Genomic DNA, 21,949 nt, shown 5'->3' on the forward strand with positions numbered 1-21,949 from the left:
GCAGCAGCATCAGGACAAGGCTGAGCCACTTGGATTTCCTGTCCTGCCCTCCTGATCTTGGTGAGAGAGCCCAGAGTGTGAGTGCTCAGTGTCTGCAGAGGTTGTTCTGGGCCAGGCACTGGCACAGCTCTGTGCTGAGAGTGCTGCTGGGGTTCACTGTGAGGGAGAGTTGAGTTCACTGTGAGGGAGAGTTGAGTTCACTCTGCAGGGAGAGTTGAGTTCACTGTGCAGGGAGAGTTGAGTTCACTGTGAGGGAGAGTTGAGTTCACTGTGCAGGGAGAGTTGAGTTCACTCTGAGGGAGAGTTGAGTTCACTGTGAGGGAGAATTGAGTTCACTGTGAGGGAGAGTTGAGTTCACTGTGAGGGAGAGTTGAGTTCACTCTGCAGGGAGAGTTGAGTTCACTGCACAGGGAGAGTTGAGTTCACTGTGAGGGAGAGTTGAGTTCACTGTGCAGGGAGAGTTGAGTTCACTCTGCAGGGAGAATTGAGTTCACTCTGAAGGAGAGTTGAGTTCACTCTGAAGGAGAGTTGAGTTCACTCTTTGGGAGAGTTGAGTTCACTGTGAGGGAGAGTTGAGTTCACTGTGAGGGAGAGTTGAGTTCACTGCACAGGGAGAGTTGAGTTCACTGTGAGGGAGAGTTGAGTTCACTGTGAGGGAGAGTTGAGTTCACTGTGCAGGGAGAGTTGAGTTCACTGTGAGGGAGAGTTGAGTTCACTGTGCAGGGAGAGTTGAGTTCACTGTGAGGGAGAGTTGAGTTCACTGTGAGGGAGAGTTGAGTTCTCTGTGCAGGGAGAGTTGAGTTCACTGTGCAGGGAGAGTTGAGTTCACTGTGCAGGGAGAGTTGAGTTCACTGTGAGGGAGAGTTGAGTTCACTGTGAGGGAGAGTTGAGTTCACTGTGAGGGAGAGTTGAGTTCACTGTGCAGGGAGAGTTGAGTTCACTCTGAGGGAGAGTTGAGTTCACTCTGCAGGGAGAGTTGAGTTCACTGTGAGGGAGAGTTGAGTTCACTCTGCAGGGAGAGTTGAGTTCACTCTGCAGGGAGAGTTGAGTTCACTCTGCAGGGAGAGTTGAGTTCACTCTGCAGGGAGAGTTGAGTTCACTCTGCAGGGAGAGTTGAGTTCACTCTGCAGGGAGAGTTCTTTCCCCTCTGTGTCTCTGCTGTACACTGGATTTCCCCAGGCCTGTGCTGGTGCAGACATCTCTGGATTGTTGCCCTGCACAGGAGGAGTGTTCAGGCTTTCCAGTAACACCTTCCAGTGCAGTAGAATCATTGCAGATGCTCTGTGGAATAATTCCAAATTTCCAGCAGATCTGAGATGTGAGCACTGCTGAAATGAGGGTGCCTAAAGCCTGGACCCAAAACACAGGCAGTGCAGACTGTGTTAGTTTGTACTGTAGCTTAGGAGCTTGCTCAGGCACAGTGAATGAAAAAAGAACATGTATGTTTAGTGAGTGATTGTTTTTAATGTCTCCTTTTGAGATTATTGTACTTCACCTGCAGCTTACTCATGAGATTAGTTTTAGTTGCTGTGTTTTGCAGCATTTCATGTGGTGCTCTGTAAGTTGCTTCATTGAGCAAAACTCAGGTGCTGGGGTCTTTTTAGCCTCAAAGCTGTGTGTGTGTCTGCAGAGCAGAGCAGAAGCACAAAGCACAGACTCTGTGTGCTTCTGGCTTGTTCTGACAACGTGTTTGATATTTTTACACAAGTCTCTACAAGGCTTGCTTTGGTCACAACCAAAATAACTGAGATCGGTTTACTGACCTATAATGGAAACCTCTTTATGCCTTTATAACACTCTTCTGTCAGTCAGACACATTTCCTTCTGTACTAGTTGTGAAATCTCTTTTTGCTTAGTCTGGTGGAGAGTTGTGATATTTGTTATGTTTCAAAATGTGTGTTCATAGAATCAGAAAAGTAGGTGAGAAAGGAGCACAGGAAGTCCTCCAGAATCCTTGCATCCCAAACCAGAACTATATATGAGAGAGCAATTCCAGCAGTTGGGTTTTTTCTGTAGAATGTCTGTCCCTATGTGTACTGGTATTTCACTATCCTTCTTGTTAAAGTATTTCCCCTTTATTTGTTTTTCTTCCTTCCATTTAAATATTTGTGGGTTTTTTTTTCGTTTCTCCTGTCCATGGAGAACAGATGATTCAATTCCTTTTTATATACTCAAAATGATCCACAATTCTTGTCAATTTTTTCTTTGCAGCCTCAGTTTCTTCATTTCTCTAAACCCAAGTGCTCTTTTTTGAGGACTCTTGCATGTGTCCAATGCTCTCTTCCCCTCTTGTTTTGGAAAGAGCTTTTCACAGCAGCAGAGAGCAGGGTTTGTAGTGCCCACAGCTGTTCCACATCACTTCAGCTGTGGATTTATCATTGTTACAGATGATGAAAGGTAAACAGATGTTTCTACAGGCTGAAATCTATTAATTCACTTCTCTTCAATGCTGTTTGTTTCAGGCAGAATTGGAGATGGATTTAAAACAGAGCTGCATGTTTCCATTAAGATGTGAATTCTCTGTTGTGGCTCTTTTGTAGGACTGCAATATAGCTGGCAGTTTTTTTTTTCCAATTTGAGTATAGACATTTGTGCATGTTGGAATGTGTGTTTTTAGATTGCTTTTAGGTGCAGGTCTGTTTATGCTAGTTATTGAGACTGTTGCAGTTTTCATCTTGCCCTTTGTAATCTTCTTCTCTTTCAGCTTCCTCTCTTCTTCATAACCTTGGTTGAGAATATTTAGGGTATTTTCCATTTGCAGAAAAAAGTTCTGATGAGTCTTAATTTAATACATATTTTTATTTGATTGTGGTTCTTCATTGTCTATTCCAGGATGTTTTCCCTGATAATGCTTTTGTACAATCCTTACACTAATTTCATTTAGAGCATGTTCTTTGAACCTGCTTCCTGAGCCTCACTTGCCATGGGGTTAAAAGCCATGCTAGAGAAATTATATACATTATTGCCATCTCCTTTTAGTTACACTCCCTGGTGGTGTTAGAGAAAGAAAGGAGATTGCCTGAGCCAGCCCAAATTAGTGTAACTTACTTTCAGTTTCCTTTTTCTGTGATTGCAGTGGATTTTTCTTTTAAGAGTTATAATTAGACTTCTATTCCATTGCTCCTCCTTGTTTTCCTCTTTTTGTGGAATCTTTGCTTTAAGGATAAATTATTTTTCCCTAGTTCTCTGATTACCTCATCAGTATTCCTGCAGGGTCTCAGGTGAATCACTTGCAACTCTCAGGCTTGATCCAGGGTAAGATGGGATGAAACAAACAGGTTTAGGCAATTTGAAACATACCAGCTTGTCTTAAGTATTTGTCAATGTGTTCTTTTCCAGTATTAATCTGAACTCTTACATTCTTTCTTGTTTTTAAGTTATGATTGCTACTGATCTTTGAAGTAATGTCTGGAAAAAATGCAGTGAACTTCTTATCTTTCAAAGAAGACTCTGACTCTAGAGATTTCCCTTTAGTGCTGCAGCATTTGCTTCAACTTCCTCCTATTCTGTCAATGTTTCCAGAACTTTTCTTGCAGTGTTTGGTGTCTGTGGTTAATTCAGTTTTTAAAAAATGTTTTGCTAGTACTGATTTTTGTTCTTTATGTGTTTGACTTGCTCTTTTATATTTAGTTCTAATATCTGACAGAATTTCTGTTTTGAGTAGGGTACCTTCATTCTCCTGAGAAGGAAAGGAAATTCTTGATGATGAATCCATTTGGTCTCTTTCTCTCATTTTCCCCCAGTGTGACTGTTTGTCATAGGTCACTCCATGTTTGCCCAAGTCATCTTTCTCCAGGGGCATCCTTTTTATTTTGCTGAAGGACAAAGCTGAGCAAGCCTGTACCATGGCAGAGTGAAATGCCATCCTGGCCAGTATCAGAAATGGAGTGGCCAGCAGGAGCAGGGAGGTCATTCTTCCCCTGTACTCGGCACTGGTGAGGCCTCACCTGGAGTATTGCGTCCAGTTCTGGGCCCCTCACTTTAGGAGGGACATCGAGTTACTTGAGCGTGTCCAGAGGAGGGCAACGAGACTAATAAGGGGCTTGGAACACAAGCCATATGAAGAACGACTGAGGGAGCTGGGGTTGTTCAGCCTGGAGAAAAGGAGACTCAGGGGCGACCTCATCGCTCTCTACAACTTCCTGAAGGGTGGCTGTGATGAGCTGGGGGTCGGTCTCTTTCTCCGGGCGACAACTGATAGAACAAGAGGACACAGTCTCAAGCTGCATCAAGCGAGATGCAAGTTAGAATTAAGAAGGAAATATTTCACAGAAAGAGTGGTCAGATACTGGAATCATCTATGCAGGGAGGTGGTGGAGTCATCATCCCTTGAAGAATTCAAAAAAAGACTGGATGTGGCACTTGCTGCCATGATCTAGTTGAACAGTTAGAACATTGGCTGGACTTGATGATCTTATAGGTCTCTTCCAGTCTTGAACTTCTGTGATTCTGTGATTCTGTGAAATGTGTGAGTGCAAAGCCATCCTGTGTGCACGGGGTGTGCAGCCTGAAAAAGCAGCAGCAGCTGTGACCCACAGGCTCTGTGCTCCACGGGGGCTGCAGGAGGAGCAGCAGTCCCTGCTGGAGAAGCAGAGCTTGTCCTTTGGAGAGGGCACAGAGCTGTGGGCCCAGGGAAGGGGAGTGGGGCAGCAGCAGGTGGGAGCTGTGCTGAGCTTGGTTTGGAGCTGGAAACCTGGGGCTGTCCAAGGTGCCCCAGTGGTGCTGAGCTGAGGCGGCCTTGAGGCACTGCCAGTGGGATTGGTCAGTGCAGACTGAGCAGCTCCAAGGGGCAGCACACCCAGCCCTTGGTGTGGTGGCTGCTGGCTGATGTGCATCCCCTGGGAATCGCTGTGTGCAGAGCTGCAGCTCCTCCTGAACTGCAGGGAGCTTGGGGGTGGTGAGCAGGGCAGGGCTGGGCCGTGTGCTGCTTCTGCTGCTCAGCTGACAACTTCTGCTTTTCAGGGCAATCCCATCACTGGCATTTATTGAAAATATGGATATTGATCTAGTACCCATATCCAACTGTGACACACAAAAACTCTCCAACAGTTTAAAGTTAGAAAGTGTGTGCGTATTGTGGGATAGCTCCCAAATACACACTGTGATTTACAAGTGATTACAGAACCCTTTTATCTATACAAATGCCCAAAATACAAATGCATATTCATAACTTTGGTACATCCCATTCCCCACTTTGTATGGTAATTAGTTCCAAAGCCATTAACCATGTGTAGTTTGTTCCTTGAAATGGGTCGGTGGTCCCTTTCATGGGGAGGGGTCCCAAAATGAGGAAGTAAATGAAGTCTTCCTCATTCTGACCTTTCTGCCTTTCCCATGCAAATATGACAAATGAACCCTTGGTAGAACTCCCATTCCCCATCTCCAATTGGTTTCAGAACAGAGGAGGCCACAATTGTCTGATGTTCCCAAAAGCTATTTATCAGTTTCTATATTCTTTATTATAAATCAAGCTCACCAAACATTGTGTTGACAAGCAATCAATTATTAGTTAGCTACTAACTCTTAACTTCATCAAGGCCTACCCATTTATTTTAATTAACTCCAATAAGGCTTATCTCTAACTAAAATCTTAGCTCCTCTAAAATCTCTAAATTCCTTAAAGTTTATGTCTCAATTGTACAGCAGCAACAGCATGGGAGAGTTCTGTATCTTTGTATAACAAGTGTTGGTGTCTCCTGGATGTAGTAGCTTCATTATTTGTACTTAGCCTGATTTATAATGGCACTCCTCCTCTGTGGACTTCACCTGTTTATTTATTCATATCAGGTTTTGCTTGGCACTGAAGCTGCTGCAACAAATTAAATGTTTTTACTGAATGTCCTTAGCAAATATAGTGAAACTGAGAAAATGGAACTGTTCAGAAATTCTCTGGCTTAAAATGAAGATGAAATGAGTTACTAAATGTGTTTTTTTTCAGCTTGTTACCCATTGGAATATTTCTGAGTATAGTAAGGCTTTTTTTTTTCTTTAATGATTTAATAGTGTGAGTAATTCATTAAAACATGACTGTGCATCAGACTTCTTAATGAAGCAGTAGCATAATGTAATTTATTCAACTGTAGCTTCTCCATTTGACCTTTACTGTGATAGTGAACTGCAAATACAAAAGTATAATATTCTTCAAAGCACACATCCATGTGATTTAGAGAACTGTGGATGACAAAAATAGAGAAGTAGTTATGTATAGCTATTATCCTAACACTTTTATCCTCCTTTAACTGCAAGCAAAGAGGTATCAGGAGGGTTTACAGAGTTAGAGTAGTGAGTCCTACAGAAGTTAATCTGTTGGTGCAAGGGTATACAACCATAATCCTGACAAAAAAGGAATCTCTGGCTGTGACAACTGGAGATCCAGAGCACTCATGTGGGAAGTGGAAAATAAGGCAGTTTAATTTTGACTATTTCTGTTTGGTTTTTTTTTTCATATACAAGACAGGCTGCTTTGAGTTGTTGGCTGTGTCAACTACACCATATTGTGATCATTTGGTTCTTGGCTTTCTCATGACTGGTATCATGAATTGTCTACTCATGAAAAGCTAATGCCTTCTATTCATTTCAGTTAAATGTCTGTTTTTCTTTATTGACTGAACAACAGAAAGATGATAAGCTTGTTACCTGTGGTATTTCTAATGAGCTGTTTGCTTTGTGCTTTGTGCCAGCTATCAATTTGAAGCCTTGCATTCCTTTAAAAAAAATTAATTAACCTTTTCTAAAATAGGAGAATGTGGAAAATTCTGAGGAATCCGTCTAAGTGATAGAATGAATTTTGTTTTGGGATTCATTACTGACTATGAAGACTTTTATAGAGTATTTGACTTTTGACATATGGTATTTGATGAGCAGTCCAAGGATTTGATAGCAGTGTATGGCCTGTTTGAAGTCCAGAGGTTCAGATCTGACTTTTTTCTGGTGATTAGAGATGGCACATAGCAGCTGTTCTCTGTGTGCCCATTTGTGCCAGCTCCCACAGCAGAATGATTGTGAGTGGAGCAGCAGGGCTGTCTGTGGTGCCACTGATGTCCCCAGAGTCACCTCTGTGGGCCTGGGCTGAATCAGAGCCTGACTAAGAGCTGATCTCAGTAGTGAGTAGGCACAAAGTACCTCATGAATCAGGCCCCTTTGTTATCTTAGAGGAGGTATTTCTAAAAAATGCTCCTTGCAGAAAGAAAAGAACGAGTTTTAATGGCTTTGGAAGAGTTTCCCCCAGTCTTAATGGATAGATAGATAGATAGATAGATAGATAGATAGATAGATAGATAGATAGATAGATAGATAGTCAGTCTGTGGGAAAATTCTGTGCCTTTCCCTGGAGAGGAGCTGCCAAATAAATTATTGCTTAACCTAATGGTAAAGTTTGGGTCAGTTCTTTGGAGATAAATGGATCCTCGTGTGAAGGTCATGCTGTGGCTGGTATTGTTTAAAGCTCAGTCACCCTGTTCAGCTTCTCCTGGACTGGTGTCCTGGCTGTGGGAGCTGAGCTTGACAGGGACCAGCAGGCCAGGACATTGTGTGTTGATAAGGAGCTCTTACAAAGAGCAGGACAGCAGTCACATTCAGCTTTTGGCTTTGTTCTCTTTAAGAGGTGAATGAATGCGTTTTTGAAGCAGGGTTTTTTTTCACATCAAAAGTAGCTAAAACTGATTTTACTGATTTATCCTCTGAAGTTCTCATTTCCTCCTGTTTTATAGCAGTAAAGAACATTGAGAAGTGAAAGCCTGGGGAAACATGGAGCAAGGCAGGCATTGTTTCAGTCTGGGTTTCCCCCTCCCAGAAGGTTTGCTATGGACTTGTCCCATGCTGATTGCCTTTTCTCTGGCATGTAGGTGCACTTACACCACTGTTCTTGTCACTTACTGAAACTGCCACTTGGGCCAGCTCAGATAAAATGTGTATTTTTGTTTTGCTGCTTATTGTGTAATTACTGTAAATGGTCATGAATGATCAGGAAGTTTCTTGCAATGTAGCACCCATTGAATGCAACATCCAAGTGCTATATGGAAATAATTTTGTTATGCTAGGAAAAAATCATCTTATAGAGATTGTAAATTGCTTTTTTACTTGATTATCTGAGAAGACTGTAATTACCAAAATTGTTTTCCAGGGCAACTGTTATTATGTGGTTGGCTTTTTGGCAGTTTTCTGTTACTGTGGCATTAACAGGCTGAATCAGCAGCAGATGTGAACACACTTCAGTGACTTTCACAAACCTGAGTTTTCAGGGCTAGCTGTTTAATACACTGCTCAATAGAATTTCAAATGTTTTGAATTTGGGGCATTTTTCTGTGCTGAAGTGATTGATGAGACTAATTTTAAATCTAGAAGTTGTCATTCTGTGACTGCTTAACAAGGACAAATTATTTTTGTCTAAGTTGGGAGAAGAGTGTCTAAGAAGCAGGAAAAAATAGTTAATAACAGACATGCCACAGCTGCTGTGTGGGTGCTGTAAGAAAAGTATACAGAATGCAGGTGTATGCACTTGTTAAATGGCTTTTTTGGGTGGTTTTTCTCTTGTTGTTGCTGTTAGTGTATGACTGCCACTTCAACAGGAGAATGTTTTCCATGCTACGCTTAACTAATAAAGTTTCCAGTTTGGTGATAATTCTGTAGAGACAATGTATGATGAAGAACATTAAAATGATATTGAAGACTTGGGCAATTTCGAAACAGATTTCTTTGGTTTCGGAGGATGGTTTCTAAAACACCCAAGCAACCCAACACAAAATGACAGAAAAGCCTCAAGTAGAATAAAAAAACTCTCTAAAAAAAACCCGAGACCAATGGCAGGAAGTACCTATGGCTTAGAGAGATAGGAGTAGCTCTACTGGTGGTGGCTTAGAGTGAGAAATGCTTGGAGGGAAGGGAAGGGCTGTGTGGGGTGAGGAGGGTGGCTGTGGGGTGTTGTGGGCTCCAGGGGCAGCCCTTTCCCCAGCCCTTTCCCCCAGGCTGGGGCTGAGCGCTCCGTGCCCAGGGCAGGCTCCAGGCAGGCTGGGGGCTGGCAGAGCCTGCCTGGCTGCCCTTCTCTTTGGGTCCTTCCTTCTCCATTGGGTGCTCCCGTGCCAGCTGCTCTTCTTCCGTTTCTGTCATGTGAAAAGGAGTGTTACGTTTATTTCTGTCACCATCACTGACATGCTGAGAATGTCACGTGTTTAGCCAGCCTTCTTTAGCAAGGATTGCTGCAGTCCCTGCCCTTTCCTGCTCCCTCCTGTTCCATTGCTTCTCCCCCTGGCCTGATGGTGAGTGTGGGCTGGGGTGATGGCTCCCCTGCTGCCGTGTTGATGTGCTCCTTGCCACGTTTCCCTTGCTGTGAAGGCCACGAGGTGCTGCAGATCCCCGTGTCCCTCCTGCTGGGTTCCCAGTGCCTGAGTGCTGGGGCTGGGCCCTGCCTGCTGCTCTCAGTCCCTCAGCCCTTCACCTCTGCCCTCCCTCTGATTCTGCAGCATTCGCTCCGAGGGGGCCACGGACTTCAAATCCGCTGTGAGAGGACATCCAGGAAACTTTTAAAATACACAGATGCACAGCTCATCTCACATTGCTGCTGAAAGAAATTTGTATTAGAAGTGGTGGAACTTTTTCCCTGAGCAAGAATAATGTCTTCAATATTGTGCAAAAATTGACTATTATAATGAAATACAAAAGATTTGTTCCCTTTCAGGTGGCAGTTATGCTTCTTAGTTTTGAAGATCAGGTCTCTGAAGGATTGCACTTTTTAAAAATTCTGTTCACTTTTCAGAAACGATGTTCTAATAATACTCTAAAAACTAAATTGATTAGGTAGTCATTGAGTGTGATTTATCATTTTAACAGTGAGGTATTGTCTTATGAAAAAAGTTTTAGTGCTGCATTAATATGTCACAAGAATGATCTAGAAGAAAGGAAACATTTCAGAAAGGTTATTTTCATGTTAAATAAACTTTAAAGACAAAAGAACTCTCCTGCAGTTTTTATATAAGTGGAATTCACAGTCCTGAAACTATAAGATGATATGTCTCAGCAAGCTGGGAAATTACAGCACTTGTCCAGAATTGTAAGTGAAAAGCAGTGTAGATACTTGTAAACCTTGGAATTTGTGGGTGTGCTGCCAACAAAAGACTTGATGCTGTAATGAGAGGAAAGTAATTACATTTAAACTAATTGAGCAATACTTAGCTAGTCAATGAAAGAAATGTCTAAGTCAACTCTTAAAAGAGCAGATCCAGAAATACAGAAGACTGCTGATGTTTATGTTGTGCTTGTTTATTCACATTTTTTGCAAAGGCTCATGCAGTACTTCCCACTTGGCTTGAGAAGCTTTTTGATTTAATCTGTGTTTAACAGATTGTGACACTGGAGAGCAGTGGGATCATTGGTAACGTGGCGTTCATCTCACAGGAGTGGCTGCTCGTGAGAAGCTCCCAGTAGCACAAAGTCCTCATCCTTGAGCATGAAGTTGATTTTTCCCATTATGAAATGGAAAAATTAAGTATTTAAATCCTGTTGGGAAATCTGATACTGCACAGGCTGATTTTCTTAGCCTTGTTTTGCTAATGGGGCCTTCCTAGGTGAACTCTAAACCACGAGGTTATCTTCTGGGAGTAATTTCAGTGCTGGGTGCTCACCTCTGTTCCTGTCTGCCAAATGCTGTTTTCTCTGACACACAGCTGGAGAGACAAACAGAGCCTTGAGCAGAGGGAGGAGGGACAGACAAAGTGAGCTCTGTGGCCTGGGGTGTTGGGATGGCTTTGTCCTCCTGGGCAGCAGGGGCTGCTGTGCTCCCCTTGCCCAGGACATGGTGAGCAGTTACTGCTCTGCCATGCTGCTCTGCTTCTGCTTGGTGCCTCAAGGAGTGCCCTGGCTCTTCATTTACCATTCCTGCTCTGTCACCTTCCAGCCACGTTCTCTTCCTCCTTATCTCTTAGCCACGTCAGCCTTGGAGACCCCTCAAATTCCCTGCACTGTGGGCTGGGTGCATCTTGGGCTGCAGGGGGCTGCCACTTGGTTCAGTCACTTCATTCAGATTGCTTTGGTTGTGGTTTTTTTAATTAAAAAAAAAAAAAGTATATTATTTTCAATATTTCAGAAGTACTTATAATTAGTATTAAAAAGAGTTTACCTGGAGTTTGACAGAAGAACAGGGGCAAAGGCCATGAGGTATTTTTCCCCTCAATTTTTGCTTCCTCTGATGTGATTTGGATGCAAGGTCTGACAGTCAGTCTCTTCCTCTCTGGAGCATGTGGACAGTCCGGGAGGGCTGGAGGAAATCCCTTTTTTAGGCAGTGTCTGGTGAGAGAGAAGAAGCTGCTGCTGCTGTGGGTGTTCCCACATCAGTGTGGAGCCCCTCCTGCCCCAGAGCTGCCCAGGAGGAGCAGCCAGGGGCTCTTTGCAGGCACTCAGCACTGGCCAGGGTTTGCCAGGACTGAAATCATCAGGGCAGGGGTAAGAAATGTGCCTGCTGGTGCTGAATGGGCTTTGGTGGCATGCAGACTGGAGAAATAGAAGAGCTTGCAGGCTGCAAACCATCAGGCCTCCAAAGACTTTAATGTGGCAATTAAGGAGAATTGCTTTAATTCTGTACAATTTTGCTTTAATTCTGTGCAAAATAGCCAAGCTTAGCACTGAGTGAGTAATTGGAAGAATAGTATGTGATTGCTTCAATACCAAGGCTTATAATTAGTAGGGAGGAATAACTTACTTTCTTTAAGAAGAGTTTTTAAAACCAATTTAGAGAAAATTGTTTTTTCACATTGAGTTTCTGACACAGAGTTAAAGTTAAGAAGTGTTCTCAGTTGGACAACACAAACAGGGAAGAGCTGGGGATGCTGTTTCTGCTCCTTCACCTCGTGTATCCTGTCAGAGCAGCCCCCAGGACCACAGATCCTGTGTTTTCTTCTCTCTCACCATTCCTCTGCAGTGTTTTGTGCTTTGTCTTTATTGCTACTATTTCAACTTCACATGATATCAAAGGAAGCAAATCTTAATTCAGCTGTTCCAAAAAACTTGCAAATAGTGTGTTTTCTCCAGAAAATGCTGCTCAGGCTTTATTAACATGGGGAGAATGCTTTCCTTAGCCTTTAACCTGGAAGTGCTTGAACCCATGTTTTCTCTGAACAAAAAACCCATCAAGTAAGGAAGCATCAACAGCCCTCTTCAGAGATCTGATGTGAGAAGTTTTAGCCTAACCTATTAATTTGTCAGAATTAGGAACAGGTGAAAGCAGGGGTTTTGTAATGGAAAATGTTACACAAGTCAGTGCCAAGTAAGCCAAATTTTTTTCAGGCTTAATTTCTCACCTGCAAATTTTTCTTTATTAAGTTTCTCCAAACTTTACTGGAATTTGAAATTCTGTGTGGAGAGGGGATGGAGGAGAGATCTATGAAAATAATGCCATGTGAGGTAATACTTACAAACAGGCTTTGTTTTTAGTGTTGTGTGTCTGACACAGGGGTATGGCTGAGTTCTGACCAATTTGAAGGGCTTTCATGTGACTGAACCTCTGACAGGGCATTCAGTTTAGGAAAATGGAAATCATCTTTTGAAACTTCTGACTTTGTGCCAGAAAAATTGTAATTAAATGCCTTATTTCATACCAGTATACTTCAGCTGGATTTTTTTGTGGGACTTGAACACCTTATTTCTTACCTATTTAGAGATCAGGAAAACAGCCTTCACCAACTTTACTGCCACATAAAAAATGCACTTTGGGGAGACCTGGAAGTCATTGACTCAATTAAACTGTAAAACTTGGGTCAGTTCAACTATAAAAGTCTGAAGCTGACTTATAATTTAAGTTGGAGGTTTAAACCACTGTTAACAGACAGTAGTCTCTGAAGGCAATAAATGTACCAGGCAATGCTGGTCTCAGTCCTGGAGCTGTTTGTAATGTCTTCAGCAAAACAGAACCCTTGTGGTCCATGGATTTTGGAATTACTTGTGTTAATAAGGATGTTAATTTTGGGGTGTGTGTGTTTGTTTGTTTTAATAAAAGCCACTGTCACAGTGTCTGTTGACTGGAAAATGTGGGAAGTTTTTCCCCTTTGCTGATCTGCATGCACAAGCTGATGGAAGGTACTTCCTTAATGAAAAACTCAGATCTGGTTCATCCCTTAACAATCCCTTGTTTGGTGCCCACAGATTAGCAACCATTTATAGCTCTTGAGTGGATATGTGAATTTGGGACCCAGAACTTAGAAATGTTTCCATAAAATGGACGACACTGTGCAGTTTGCAGGTACTGGTTACAGTTTATTCCATTTTTATGGCTGCTGCTCTGTATTACAGTACATTGGGTCAGACTCTCAGGCTGCTCACTGTGCTGTGAAGGTGTTGCAGAATCCAAAACAGGACTGTGGGAATGGTGCCTGTCAGTGCTGCTGGTCAGGATGCAGCTTGAGGAGAATCCAGCAGTGCACACCTTTGCCCCTGACGTTTGCTGCTCTGGGTTTGTGTGGCTGTGCAGGATAAACTGTCTCATCAGAGCGCTGCCCTTTCCTCACCTTCCCAAAGCGTTTGCAGTGTAAAACCCAAGCTAATCCTTAGCTTGTTACCTGTTTATTTTATCAAACTCTTTTGGTGTTTATGCTTTTTGAATTGAGTTTAACAGTGGTAAGAATTAAATGGTGTTCTGCATTGATGTGCCACCAGGGAAGATGAATAAAATTTCTAATCTAAATGGAATCTGTGTAAGGATAATGTCTAATTTTAATAGGAATGTTAAAAGGAAGAAATCAAGTCCTGTATTTGCAGCATTTCTTGACAGATACTGATGCTGTAAATTATAGAGTTGTTCTTCCTCTGTATGGATTTTGTAGTACTCACAGCAATTTATAGGTCCAGAGTGCAGCTGCTGGAAGTCATTTATTCTCAGTTCTGTATTAAATCTATCACACATAATGCATTAACATTCAGTTCAGAGCTCAAGGGCTTAATGGCTGCTTCTTTCTTGCTCTGAGTTTCTGTTCTGGAAGTGTTTGCAAGGTATGCAGAAAACAAAATTAAAAAACTTAAATTGATATACAGAAAAAAATAAGGGGGCTTGTCCATGATAAATACTTGAAACCAGCTCATTTTGCAGTTTCAGCTGAGCAGTGAAAGCAAGCCCTGCTGCTAACATTGCTGAAATGGGTAATGCTAATCAGCTGCTTTGATGGATTAGCACTTCAGGGCTGCTTGCTTGAGTGACGCTGGTTCCCCACGTCAGTGGGACGTGTCTGAGGCTGGAGACACTTCACATTCCCTGGGGCATCCTGGGCTGCAGGGGCTGCACTGAGCCTCTTCATTCTGCTTTAACTAGAAAAACCACAAGTACGTTATTTCAAATATTTCAGAAGTACTTATAATTAATATTAAAAAGAGTTTACCTGGAGTTTGACAGAAGAATAGGGGCAAAGGCCATGAAGATATATTGACTATATAATCTGTGAGGAAAGAGCAGGTGGAACAGACTGCCTTATATGAGTCCTGTACCTCTTTATTGTTGATGATTTCCCATCTTTCATAATAATAAATCTGGAAAAACTGAACTGTGTTCTGCTAGAAATGAAGAGAAACTTGTACCTGGGGAAGGAACTTCAGCTGATACCAGAGAAGAGATCCTGAACTCTTGTGGCAGATGTGATATGTTCTGGCATGATCACTTATATAAAAAGATGACTCAAACAGGCTAAATGTGAAAGAGTTGTTTGTTGTCTGGTAAACTGTATCAGTGGAATTGGTTGTGGACCCTGTATGAAGTCATCTGCCAGCAGTAATAATTTACTTAGGCTGTTTGCAAGTAGCCTACTACCACTAAGGCAGAGAATGAAACAAGTTTTCAATCCAATAAACATCCCCAAATCCCTTCTAGTTTTAAAACCTCAGAAAAGAAGCAAATAAAATAGTCACATATGGTATTATGACAGTTTAATAAAACCATGGGAAAAAAATAGTTGTGGAGGAAGGCCATTCTGCTGCATTTTTCAGTGAGTCATCTTCCATTGAAAAAAGTCCAGGCCAGAACATTTCCTGAAAGCTTTAACAGCTTAGTTAAAGCTTCCAGATGTGATAAGACCTTGTGGGGGTTCCTCCCCTCTGAGCCCTCTCCTTGATGAATGCTTCCTGCTCTAGTTCTAGGCAAGCTCACTGGTGACAAATGGGACTGTGGCTGTGCTGGGTGAGAACCTTTGTGAGCTATATATCAATTCTTACAGGGAAAAAATTGCTTTGCTACCTTCCCAAATCAGCTGCTTCATCTGGGGGACTGCAGGATAACAGCAGGGTATTGGAGAGAAGTAGCAGATGGAGAAGGGGCAGCAAGGATTGCTCCATCATCAGTAAATGGGCTGGGAGTTCCTGGAGCACAGGGGGACTCAGAGTGTTGTGCAGTAGTTGCAATCTGGTGCAACCAAATCATGCGGTGTCAAAAGAAACTGCATCCTTCCCTGTCTGAACAGGAAATTCCTGGAGAACATCAGTAAACTGCAGGAGCAGGGGTGTAATCCAGTGATGGCTTTGTGTGAGGTAACTGTGCTGGTCTGTGGTGTTTGTTATCTGTCACTCCTGTATGATGAACAGTGCTCAGGGGTTGATACAGAGAGTGAGTTCTGCTGGCACCTCAGTCCTGGGAGTCCCCTCCCTGCCTGCTCTCAGCTGGCTTTCATAAACACTGCTGGGTTGCCTAGAGACAGGGGCTATTACTGAAGGCTTCTGGTGCCATTGATATGCATTTGTTGTGCACATAACACTTGATATTTTGTGTACTCATGCATGTGATGCAAACTGCCTACACTTCTGGCCATACAGGGTCTGTATCTTGTGTATGTGGTGTTTCTGTGCCCTGTACATGCTGTGCTGTAATGGTACCATGAGACACTAAAACTGCTGATTCTGATTTCTGAGGTCAGAAAAAATGGCTTTAGAGACCAGGTAAGACTTTTGTATTAAAAAGTTAAAGTATTAAAAGTTAGCTTGGAATTCCTAACACGTACTGTGATCGTGCTTGGTAAGGATAGGCTGAGTGGTGTCAACCTGCTGTGAATGCACATAAGGGAACCTTTGGGCAGTGCAGCACAGCTCCATCATCTCCTGGTGTTTCATTTGTGCTAATGATGCCTTTATCCTGCCAGGTGTTTGTCCCAGTGTTTATTTGTGTCTCCTTTTGGTGTGGTTGCAGTCACTTGTGTGCATCATCAGTTCAGATGTATTTGGAAGCCTTGTGTGGAAGAAAGGAGCCAGCAGGCCATGCTGTTTGCAGCTTGGCAAATGGAGTGTTTTGTGGAGCAGGCAGGGGCAGGTTTATCATGGAGCTGAGAGCAGGAGATCCCTGCTGATGGTAAATGCTGATGTGGAAAGGTCCTGTGCCATGGCTGGGAGGGGCACTGAGGGTCCCAGGAGCCCGGCACCCCTGTGCCATGGCTGGGAGGGGCACTGAGGGTCCCAGGAGCCCGGCACCCCTGTGCCATGGCTGGGAGGGGCACTGAGGGTCCCAGGCCGTGTGGAGCTGGGGCTGCCAGGCCCGGGTGTGGGTGCAGCTCCCAGCTGAGGCTGGCAGAGCCTGAGGCTGGCAGAGCCTGAGGCTGGCAGAGCCTGAGGCTGGCAGCTCTCACACTGTGTACAGCAGCATTCCCTTGGCAGAACTGACAGGGCTGAGGGACCTCTACTGCCAGTGTCACCCCCAGGTGTTTTTCACTTGCTGTGGTTGGTGAGATCTTTCTCCCACTGGAAAGGACGACACAGTGCTTTATGGAATTTATCGTCTGGAGCCTTGCCCAGATGAACAGTGCATGAATGCACTTGGAAGAGTTTGAGCTTCATTATGGTCTTTGAATCAGCAGCTCTGCACTTGGCAGCCGCTCTGACTGAAAGCTGAACGCTAAAGGCCAGGTTGAAGCTGGGATGAAAAATGAATGCTTTTGTCCCGTATTTCTATAGTAGCATGAAATGGTGGAGTTTGTGTGCCTGTGCTTTCCCTGGCTACAGCACTGGGTTCAGTAACATCTGTCTGTGCAGGGACAGGCTGGGTGCTGCAGTGCCCAGTGCAGCTGCAGCTGGTGCAGAATCCAGCAGTGTGGTTTGTACCCATGGTGATCCCAGCCCCCCTGAGCTGTGTGATGGCAATGCTCAGGGAGCAGGAGCTGCCTTCCCAGTCTATTGAGCTGTCAAACCTCAGATGTATTATTTGGGATAAAGAACAAATTTTTTCCCTCCTTTTCTTCTCCTTATTGAAGTAGTGCAGTCAAAACTTAACAATGAGAAGGTAGTTTTCAAGTTCTTAAAAGTCCTCTTGTCCATTGACTGGGTTTATCTGGAGCAATCCACAGCTGGAAATTGCTGATTATCCTTTCATTTTCCATTCTTGTCATGGACTACCAGATATAAGGAAGACACAGAAATATGTCTTGGAAGGACTGGGACAGCAGCCTGGGGAAATGTCTGTAGTTGGCCTCTTGGATTGGCAGTGCTTGGAAATGGGATTATCTTTAATCTCAGCTGGTCTCACGTGACATAACTGATTTAGTGTGGAAAAACATATAGTTTATGTCTGTATAGTATAGACACAGTACACCAGTTGAAAAAGAAGTTGGAATAAGATGGAAGTGCTAAACCATGAAGATAAAATAAAATAGCCTGAAGTGCAGTAAAGTAGCTGGGTGAACTGCAGATATTGGTGGAGACTACCTTCCTCCTTCCAAGAACTAGTTCATTATTCTGATAATCCACATGTGCAGAGCTTTGATAGCAAATCACTCAAGCTTAGGGGTTTTTTTTGGTCCATTTATGCAAAAGCTCAGACTAAGATTATCAGATGTTTCTTCTTTTTACAATGAAAAATCTCAAAGCATAATTGTTTCCTCAATATGGAAGGGAATGATGGTTCTACAGCTTCTTTGGGGGCTCTCCAAGCTCACAGCTAAACAACAAAGTAGTGATGAATTTCAGAGGTCTGAGCATTTTTTTTTTAAATTTAACATATTTCTGAACAAAACTGGGGCTCTTTGTAGGAGAATTTATGAATGCCATGACTCTGAATCTCTCTCCAGTACTGTGTAAAACAAAAACATCCATTTACTGAACCTTTCCAGATGTTGTTACTGACTGCTGGCTTTGTGCTACTGGTTTACCAGTTTTGGTTCTCTTATGATCGTCTCACTCCTGGTTAGACAGGGCTGTTTTAGAGGGAAAAAGTAATTTTTAAATTTGGTTTTGATGGTTTGCATATGATGTGGCAAAGTAAGAAATAGTTAACAATAGAAGCCAGCTAGGCTGGAGTGCTGCATTGACTTTCCATTGTATCTCTGTGTCTGTGGCTTCCTTGTAGCACAGGAGAAAAGAGGGCAGTCTGCTGTCTTGGAATAATTGCAGGAAAGATAGATTCACTAATTAGAACCAGAGTCAGTGCTTAAATAACATTTCTTTTCTGAGCAAGTCCAGCACACTGGACAAATTGCAGCTGCTTTGCTGAGGTTGGAGATGCAGGAGCATTTGGATTTGAACACACTGGGCAATAAAATATCTCTTGCACAGTGGTGATTCATTTATATATATGCATATTAAAAATTTAAAAATACACGATGTGTTAATACACTAAAGAAAACACAGTTTTCTGATTCAGATGATCAGTTGGTTAAACTGTTGTCTGCTCCTGCTTAAGACTACATCTCTTTCATTTTGTTTGCTTTTGGGGCTTTTTTTGTTACTTATATCCCTGAGATTTCTAAGTTAGCCTGAGGAAGTAAGAGGCAATCCTATGTCCTATGCATATCTTGGACTAAATGAGATTTTAAAAATACGGGACTGGTTCATTTAATATCAAATGCTTTACAGCCATAAACTTAAAAACTTCATGCAGTGAGAAGTGGGTACTGTGATGCTTTTGTAAATAATGCATATAGAGCCTGATGCAATGCAAAGGAAAATAATTAGACTTCAGATTGCCTGTGGGCAGGCTGTGAGAAGTTTTGTATGCATTTACTTGTTCATTCTTCATTGTGCCTCTTCTCATCATTTGAATCTGGTGCCACAGGCTCAGATGTGCTATTTTCCCTTTTTTATTTTTCCCCTGTCTCCTTCACCCAAGCCATTTTACAAATATCTATTAGTTTTCTCTTCAAGGGGACATGATGCAGAAGAAGCGGGGGGAAATGTCTGCAGTAAAACAGGATGAGGCAGGAGGCTCCGTGCAGCCCGATGTCGACTCTGTGGTTGTCCCAAAGTCCGGAACTTTCAGCTGTCCAAATAGCAGTGCCCATGATTGATTCCTGGAGCCAGTTCAGTGGCACTGGGGTGTTCTGTGTCCCATGTGTCTGTTGGTGGGAGGCTGTAGGGTTTCAAGGAGGGCTGGTGGGCAAGGGAGGAACAAGGTGGGTGTGGTAAGATCCCCGAGTGCTTTGGCAGCAGGGTCAGAGGGGAGGCAGCCCCCTCAGGCACCTCAAGGTGGCTTCTCTCAAGCAGGTTTTTCATTTCCACACCTTCCATGCTTCCCCTTTCTGGGGAGTGCAGGATTGGTGTCCGTGACCTGCCTGCTGTTCTGCAGCTCAATACAGAGGCTGCTGGGGCAGGGCAACAAACACGGGGAGTTTGTTCAGATGCAGCAATTACAGAATGCCTTAACTCTGTGTGCACCTCTGTCCTTCTCCATTGCCACCAAGGAAAGACATGGCTAGGAGGAAAGACAGCTCATTTCCAGGGCGGTTTGCTCAGAGGAAAACTGCTTAAAAACAAGCAAATCACAGTTCGTGGTGCTGGTTGTAAGACACACTAAAAATGGTGGTTGTTTTACACATACTTTGTTCATTTCTCATGAGGTAATGATGATTCAGTTGTAACTATCGGTACAGTCTGTTTTCACAAACTTTGATGAATTTAACTTGATGTTTCCTTAAGCAGGGCAGAGATAGAAATGGAAAAATGTTTATGTGTGTCAGTTTTGGAGTGCTCTTGGAAATAAACAGCGTGTTCTTTTGCTGGCAGGATTTGAAATCTAGCAATCAGCGAGATGAAATTGCTGCAGCACGTGTATCCCTGAAGGAAAATTCTGCATTCCTACATTCAATATGTTCAGCTTGTTTGGAACATTCAGATGTTGCATCCCTTACAGCCAGCAAGGATTCAATTTGCAATGAAATACAGAATGCTCTCAATATAATTTCTAATGCTTCCCAAGGAGTTGGAAATAAAGTGGAGCAACCCGCGCCTCGTACAGCTACTCTGGGAAGTGCACTTGATGAGCTTGAGGTATGTAAACGTGTGAGATTGCAGTATTTTGGAAAAGTTTTTTAATTTTTTAACAACTATTGGTACCATAAATGATGAGCCTAAAGGCATTAAAGATTGTTGCTCTGCTTAGTCCTAGTCTAAGTAGTATCACTTGAAATGATTTCATTGAGATGGTTCATTGAAATGATTTCATTTTCTTCAGAGGAGTTTGGAGTTAAGGTTCATGCGTGTTCAGTGTTTGGCTCCCTTTGAACAGAGGGCAGAGTCAGCTGCAGTTGTGTCCCTGCTGCTGGGACAGACAGACAGACGGACACATCCTGCAGGAAGCGGGCAGAACCCAGAGTTGAGTGTGCCCAGAAGTGATTCCCAGCTGACAGTGCCCACTGCTGCCCTGGCTGCATTTGAGCTGCTGCCATGCAAGCTGAGTCCTTGTCTCCAGAATGTGTCAGTGGGATCATTCTGTAATTTCTATAATCGAGCAATTCAGAAACCTCATTATATTTGCTGCTTATCATTAAATAAAGTGACATAGCTAATATGCTTTCACCACCTCTGCATTTCTGCTTCCATTAGTGAAGCAAACATCTGGGGGAAGGCAGCACTTTCTTTGTTCCTGACCTCATCTGCAGTTTTTCTATGGAGTTTTTCCTTTTTCTCATGGCTGCTCTGGCTCTCACCAGGGTAATTTTCCATTGTCCTGCCAGAAATGGTGAAAGATCTCCTGTAGGTGAGGCTACAGACCATGATCTTCATGTGGTGTAACTGATGTAGGCCCAGATCAACACGAGGAATGTATGTTTCTAAACACATTTGCACATATGGGTGGTTTTGATTGTGAATTCTTGGACTTAGCAGATCTCAGCGTCCCAGTGCTAAGACTGTGATACATTTTCAGGATAACTGATGTTAGGACTGATGGTAGTAGATTTTTATCTAAAATTTTCAAAGGAAGATGAAACAAACACATAGAAATATGACACAGATTTTGTAGTGGCAGGTTATTGATCAAAAAAAGGCCTCTCTGGCGTGCTCAAAGTCAAAGCAGACAGGTTGTTCCCTACAGAGGAGCAGGCTGCAATTGCACATTACAGGTTTTGAAATTACAGTTCCTAATCTATCTCCCTAATAAATGGGAGTAAAAAGAAACATGTAAGTGTAATACATAACATGTTAAAATGTAGCTGTGAATGACAAATGAGATTCCTTATATGAGACCCTGGATTTACCTGAATTGCTTAAAAATTAAAAAAAATAAGAAACATCAAAAGGAATGCATTTTATTACTGCAGATGAATTAATCTTGACTCTGTGTAAGCAGTATTGTTTAAAAATGCAGTAACATTTATTTTTGTTCTAAAATTTGAAATTTTTGATGTACACAAAATGGGGGGAAAAGCATTTTGAATTGAATTTGGTTTTACTTGGAACATAGAAGTCTGATGGTTGTAAAAAGCATTTGTTTATCAAGTTGTAAATATATTTTTACCTGGGTAGCACAAATGGGAATTGAAGCTGTGTGAGTTAGATAAAGCACAATTTATAGAGCATTTAACTTCAGAAATGATTTTATGAGTTAGATGGTTACACTTTTCTCGCTTTACAGAAAGTTCTGTTGGCTAAGGACCTGAAATAACCTTTGCTCTATCTTCTTGTTGCAAATACAGTGCCATGAAATAGATTGATGCAATAAATAGTCTGGTGGGAACAAATCTCATTAAATGTTTATAGTGTGGAAATGTATCTCGGAGCTTACCCAACAATC

General features: G+C 42.8%; 1 protein-coding gene across 1 annotated transcript in view; it reads left to right on the forward strand.

The window, feature by feature from the left end:
* Positions 1-21,949, forward strand: part of CTNNA3 (catenin alpha 3) — a 415,687-nt gene that overhangs the window by 59,910 nt on the left and 333,828 nt on the right. Inside the window, exon 6 of the mRNA XM_058810887.1 lies at positions 19,942-20,205. Within this exon, the coding sequence (XP_058666870.1) occupies positions 19,942-20,205 (264 nt within the window). The remainder of the gene's footprint in view (positions 1-19,941; positions 20,206-21,949) is intronic.

The sequence above is a fragment of the Ammospiza caudacuta genome, chromosome 9, assembly GCF_027887145.1.
Source record: "Ammospiza caudacuta isolate bAmmCau1 chromosome 9, bAmmCau1.pri, whole genome shotgun sequence".
Taxonomy (NCBI): domain Eukaryota; kingdom Metazoa; phylum Chordata; class Aves; order Passeriformes; family Passerellidae; genus Ammospiza; species Ammospiza caudacuta.